The 6,239-nt window shown below is 33.1% G+C and overlaps 1 protein-coding gene across 1 annotated transcript; it reads left to right on the top strand.

The window, feature by feature from the left end:
• The first annotated feature begins 585 nt into the window (after positions 1–585).
• Positions 586–3,364, top strand: LOC107803809 (uncharacterized). The gene is made up of 3 exons (XM_016627595.2): positions 586–788; positions 1,217–1,346; positions 2,365–3,364. Exons 1-3 carry the CDS (start codon positions 656–658, stop codon positions 3,083–3,085), a joined length of 984 nt encoding a protein of 327 aa, XP_016483081.1. The 5' UTR covers positions 586–655; the 3' UTR covers positions 3,086–3,364.
• Positions 3,365–6,239: the final 2,875 nt, after the last annotated feature.

Below are 6,239 nucleotides of genomic sequence, written 5' to 3'. Positions count from 1 at the left end.
TGCAATATTAATCTTCCGCGTTAATGTAAACATTTACACTATAAGACTAGCGGTTGTCATGTTGGCCATAAATTTGCTCAGTCCTTTAAATTTCTGTGGAGCCATAGATTATAAATAACAAAATTTCAGGATGTACGGTTATCAAACTATAAAAAGTAGAACTAGTTACTTCACTGTATAGAATTTTCAGTACAGTGATATAATATAATTAAGTTGAAGAATAATTTTTTCCACTATGATATCAAAACTTACGTACGTTACGTGCGCCAGCAAAAAAGAACAAGAAAAAGATAGCAACCGAACAAGGCGGCATGGCTGAGGTACGTAAAATATATTGGATCGAGTTGGTTACAGAATACGCATGTCTACGTAGAGGAAGACATAATATGGAATTGAAAGTTTGAAAACTAAGACTTTTTGATATACACACAGAAAGTTGATGGAACGTCATTTTAGGGTTAGATGGAAATTACATGGGGCCAAACTTGAGGGTCCTTTGCAACAGTTCTCATGTCGGCACTCTTTGAAAGAATCCTTTAATTTTATGGGAGTATTTATAGCAATGGAGATCATCAGAAAACACACTAATCACTTTGCTTTTTTACTAATCATATAAAGTGGATATATAGAAACTAAAATAAAGAGAAGTGAGAATATGGGACACCATTCATGTTGTAATCAACAAAAGGTAAAGAGAGGACTTTGGTCCCCTGAAGAAGATGAAAAGCTCATTAGATATATTACAACTCATGGCTATGGCTGCTGGAGTGAAGTCCCTGAGAAAGCTGGTCTTTTCTTTAACTCTTTCTTCTTATACATTCTACTGTGTAGTTATAAATAATACTTCATCTGTTTCGCTTCATGTGACACTATTACTATTACGAGAGTCAAAGAGATTCTTCTTTGACCATACTTTTTCAAACGTTCTTTGAACCGTAACTTGAAGATTTTATGTTTGAATTTACGTTTAAAACTAAGCTAGTTTGACAGGTCGTACCGAAGACCCGTCACATAAAATGGAGTGGGAGGAGTATACTATACAATATTCACTAAACATAATTTAAACTAATTGTATTTAGTGATATTCGTTTCCATTTGGCAAAAACAAAATGAAAGTCATTAATTTACTTTTTCCAGTATTTGGTGGCTTTTGTTTTTAGACACAACTAGTTTGGGACTGAAGATGTAGGATTTGAGTGGTGGTTTTTGGGTGCAGGGCTTCAAAGATGTGGAAAGAGTTGTCGATTGAGATGGATCAATTATTTGAGGCCAGACATTAGAAGAGGAAGATTTACCCCAGAAGAGGAGAAGTTGATTATTAGTCTCCACGGAGCTGTAGGCAACAGGTTACTTTAATTTCCTTTGTTACTAAAAATGTCCCAGCCTTGCATTTTAAACCTTTTTTCACTTTAACTTTCTTGAAGTAGCGGTAGATCTGTTTTCGTATGACGTATAAGTCACATGTTCGAGTTGTGAAATCAACCATTGATACTTGCATCAGCGTAGGTTGCATATATTATACTCTCTTGAAGTGCAACCCTTCCCTAAACCCTACGTGAACGCGGGATGTTGCACCGGGCTATCGTTCTTTTTCATGTACATTGCTCAATACCAACTTCGCACAGTTCAATATAAGTTTTCCATATATTGAAATAACTCTATGAAGCAGTGAAGCTTAAGTATTCACTTAATTCCAAGCAACTAGAAGAAATACCTCTTTCCACTTCTAAATTATGTTTCACTTTGAAAGCAAGTTTCTGATAAGATATTGGTTTACTAATTATGTGCATATGACACACACAAAGCACGCACTCAAAATTTCATTATCTGAATAGTTTCTAAAAAGGCATGCTCAACTGCATTATTTCTTTTATATAATTTTGGAGGACGTTAAGGAGGCAACATCAGATGTTTTCAGTTGATAATAATCAATTCAATTAAACAGTTAATCTTGCTTTTTTACTGTATTTTATTCTCAGTTTGAATTATAATACTAGAATTCACTGCAAGTCACTTGCCATTTGCCATAAAAGACATAGTGGAGTACGCTTGAACAACATTATATTTTATACGCCCGTCTTATTTTATATCGCACTTTTTTTTTTGTGAATGACACTCTTCTACGTTTACAAACTCGATTGTACCCCTAATAACACATGCCCATACAGTAATAGGAATATCATGCCACGGTCCAAAGTACAAGTTTTGAGGGTACTTTTTTGTATATTATAAAGTTTTTTTTTTTAACATCGTGTTCAGTTGAGAATATTATATAAAATGAAACAACAAGAGTGAACTCTTTTGGTATAGAAAAATAACGATTTCATCCTTTCACATGTTCTATTTTCTATGTAAAAATTGCAGGTGGGCACATATAGCAAGTCATTTACCTGGAAGAACAGATAATGAAATAAAGAATTACTGGAATTCTTGGATAAAAAAGAAGTTAAAAAAGCCTTCAAAGCAATCAACAAATAACACCACTTATATTACTGATCAACAACAACAACAACGATCTCAATTGGCTTATAACACAATCACAACAAGCCAACCAGAAATATTCTTGACTCAAGATCTTGGACTAACAAAATCTCAAGTCCTCCAAGATTCTTCCCTATTGATCAATTCTCCAAACCAATTGTTCTTTTTTGACAATGGATCACTAGACACTATGACAAATGTCAATGATGTTACAAATCGAGGTACTAATAATGCCTCATTATTTCAAGAAATATCAGTATTGAACTCAGAATTCTGGCAAGTCGATCAACAACAACATCAACATCAAGTACAATCATCATACACAACGGGAATGGATTCGAATTATTTGCCACCACTGATAGAGACCACGGTATCACCAATAGAAATACCTAATAGTAAATATAACAATAATATGATAGTGGAAGATCAAGATAATAATCAGATGAATGAAGAATGGTCCAGTTCTCCGAGGATAACCCGTACAAATCGAGAAATGGTCCAGTTGACCGAAGAATGGAGTCATGTGGATACACAACAATGTTGTCCAAGTTATCTATTTTGGGATCAAGAAATAAGATCACTAGGTGGGGATGAAATATATTAGACCCAAGCACATCAAACAATTTGGGACAGATTTTATCGGCTTTCCCTTCTTCCCTATGATTGCAACTTTGTGAAAGTGGAGATTGTCAACCCCTAGTCTTGTGAGATTTTTTGTTTCCTTTTTTTTTTTTTTTTTGAATTATTCCGGGAGCTTTTTTTATTTTTTATTTGTGAGATAGATAGAGAGTGAAATTGAAAGTGTTGTAACAGAATGTTAATTAAAAGTGTTTCTTTGGACATATTCTCAAAATTAAATGAGAGGAAATAACGTTGAGTTTGATGAGATATGCTTTCTTTGTCCTTTAGTGTGTTTTTTTCTTTTAATTTCATTTTTGTTTTTAGAATGAGGGTGGGCCGGAGTAATCCAGGGAGTAATTCGACGGGGAATACAGAAAAGACTAATCCATCGCCTGTTTGGCCATTCTTTTTCCTGTGTCAAAAGTATTTTTTTCTCAAAAAAGTATTTTTTTTTTTTGTTCTCAACTTGAGGTATTTGGCCAAGCTTTTCAGGGGAAAAAAGAATATTTTGGGTAGAAGAAGAAGTATTTTTTGAGAAGCAGAAAAAAGTAGCTTCTCCCCAGAAGCAGAAACAGTTTTGAATTTTCTTCCTACCAAAAATACTCTTAGCAAAATATTATATTTATCAAAATAATCTTATTTTTTGAATAATTTTTTGTTATTTTTAAATCATCTTGAAAGAATAAAACACTTTTCAATTTATTTTTATATTTTACTTAAATAAAATAAAAAAAACTTAATTATTATCGTTAATAATAAATATTTGTAATTACTTATCTACTTATATAATATTAACTATTAGATAAATCTCTTCATGTCCTTATTCGTAATTTAATATTTAAAAGTACTTTTTGAAAAGTTTGGCCAAACAAAAATTATTGCTCAAAAGTACTTTTTAAATTAATTAGCCAAACACAAACTGTTTTTCTCAAAAAATACTTTTTCGAAAAGCACTTTTACAAAAAATTAAAAAATAAGCTGATTTTTCCAACTTGGCCAAACATGCTATAAGACCACCTTACACGTCAATGATGCAGCAAAGAGCTAAAATTTATTTAATCTGTTAAATTTTAGTAAGTATTTATTATTGTGTTTAACAATGGATTGAGTTAGAATGATTTATGACTTTTTAATGTACCAATCAATGTTTATCACACAAAGTAATATGTAATTTTATGTTTTAGTACTTTTACACTACATAAAATTAAAATTCTAAGCTAATTGATAAGGACTATTCCAAGTTGGTTAAGGGTAGATTTTGAGAAGAGTTAATTTCTTAGATGGTCATCCAAATTATACAAATAATTCCTTGAGAAGAGTCTGTTGTTTGGTTTATAGCAATAAAATTACTCATGTTTGACCCAACATATTAACGCCTACGTGAAAAGCATTAGAAATAGACCCTTAAGTTGGAGACTAGATCTTAAAGTTGTCTTATAAATATATCATTGTGCATATTTAATCCTTGAATTTATCAGAACTAAGCACTTTTTATATCCTATTAACACCATTACACTATTAGAAAACTGCCTAATTTCGTTCAAGAAAATCGACCGATATCGGTCAAAATTTGAGTAAAAGCGATCGATTTTTGACCGCTTTTAATTAGTCGGAACAATAATGGTTGCTAAGGTGTTGCGACCGAAATTGGTCGCAATTTTTCGACCAAAAACGGATGGTTATTTCAACGCGTTGACTCACAACAGAGATAAATATACCGACCAAAATCAGTCGATATTAATTAATTTTTTTATTATTAATTTTCAAATAGCGACCGACATCGGTAGAAATTTTAAATATATTATAATTTTATAATTATTTGTAAATTATAATAAACCGACCGAAATCGGTCGGTATACTAAATAAATAAATAAATTTAAAAAGGCATTTCTGACCGACTTCGGTCCGAAATTTCAAGATTCTGCAGAATTCATTTGAAATTTCCGACCGAACTCGGTCGGAAATTTTGAATTTCTGAAGAAAAAAAAATGTCTGCTTTTAAGCTACACCACCTGCCAATCACAATCAATATCCATCCTATAATGGCAACATTACATTGCTGTCATTCAACCATAATTAACCAATAACAACAACCGCAACAACAACAACAACAACAATTAACCAACAACAACACTAATAACAACCATAACCACAACGCTAATAACAACAATGTCAACCACAACAACAACTATACAAATGTTCAACAACAAAATAATATCAACAATACAATCATCATTCAAAACTATTCCCAACTAAATATTCACAAGTTCAAGACTTTGTTTAGCAATACACACCATTCAATGAGTGTTTTGTATTGCATCATCTCCATCTTCACTACTAGAAGCTTCATCGTCGGCATGGTTCGAAGGATCAAGACGAGAAGGATTAGCATCTGGGGAAGGCTCATGAGACCGGGGAATGGGAAAAGCACCACTAGCAAGAAAATTGGCCAACTGACCTTGAAGGAGATTAAATTGTTGGTCTCTCTTTTCTGGCTGAACTTGAAGGGTATCCAATTGTTTATCTCTCTTTTGCTCTCTAGCCTTTGTCTCTTCAAGCTCTGCTGTCAGCTTTGCGATCTTCTTCTCCATAGACGAGAGAGTCGACCTATCAATTGCCTCGCCTTCGGCGGAAGTCCCTATACCTTGCAATCCAACCATGTAGCGCCGAAATGATCTCTCTGAAAGGTCGTATGCTATCCCCTTTTTAAGACCACTGACAGCATCCAACCATATCCACTGCGCTTCTTCGTCTGAAAGGGGTGGTCGCCCGCCTTGCTCATTCGGTGGCAAGCTCTAAGTGTACTCCTCCACATTAATCTTGTAGCGACCATTTATTTAGAAGATAGAAAATTATTAATTATGTAATATTATAAACATTAATTTCAAGTTATAGTAGTTATGAAACTTACATATGCATTCTCCGCCCAGTCCTCAACCCATCCAGTTGGATCTGTCGGTGCCTTCTTCTTTCGGATATAAGTCTCCATGAAGAACTCATCATGAGTCATCTTCCTCCCATATATTTTTTTCTACAAATATAATAAAACATGTTAACTAAATTAAAATATATAAATATAGTTCGATAAAAATAGAATTAAATATTTTAAGAAATTACCAGTAGTCTCCTCGCAGTCC

Source organism: Nicotiana tabacum, chromosome 23, assembly GCF_000715075.1.
Source record: "Nicotiana tabacum cultivar K326 chromosome 23, ASM71507v2, whole genome shotgun sequence".
Taxonomy (NCBI): Eukaryota; Viridiplantae; Streptophyta; class Magnoliopsida; order Solanales; family Solanaceae; genus Nicotiana; species Nicotiana tabacum.
The sequence above is the reverse complement of the archived record's forward strand: the minus strand, read 5'-3'. Positions and strand labels throughout refer to the sequence as shown.

Bases quoted from the DNA above. Each gene is read 5' to 3' on its own strand.
- LOC107803809 (XM_016627595.2), top strand. From the start codon at position 656: ATGGGACACCATTCATGTTGTAATCAACAAAAGGTAAAGAGAGGACTT. The intron at 789-1,216 runs GTCTTTTCTTTA...TTTTGGGTGCAG, and splicing joins TGAAGTCCCTGAGAAAGCTG to GGCTTCAAAGATGTGGAAAG. The intron at 1,347-2,364 runs GTTACTTTAATT...TAAAAATTGCAG, and splicing joins CACGGAGCTGTAGGCAACAG to GTGGGCACATATAGCAAGTC.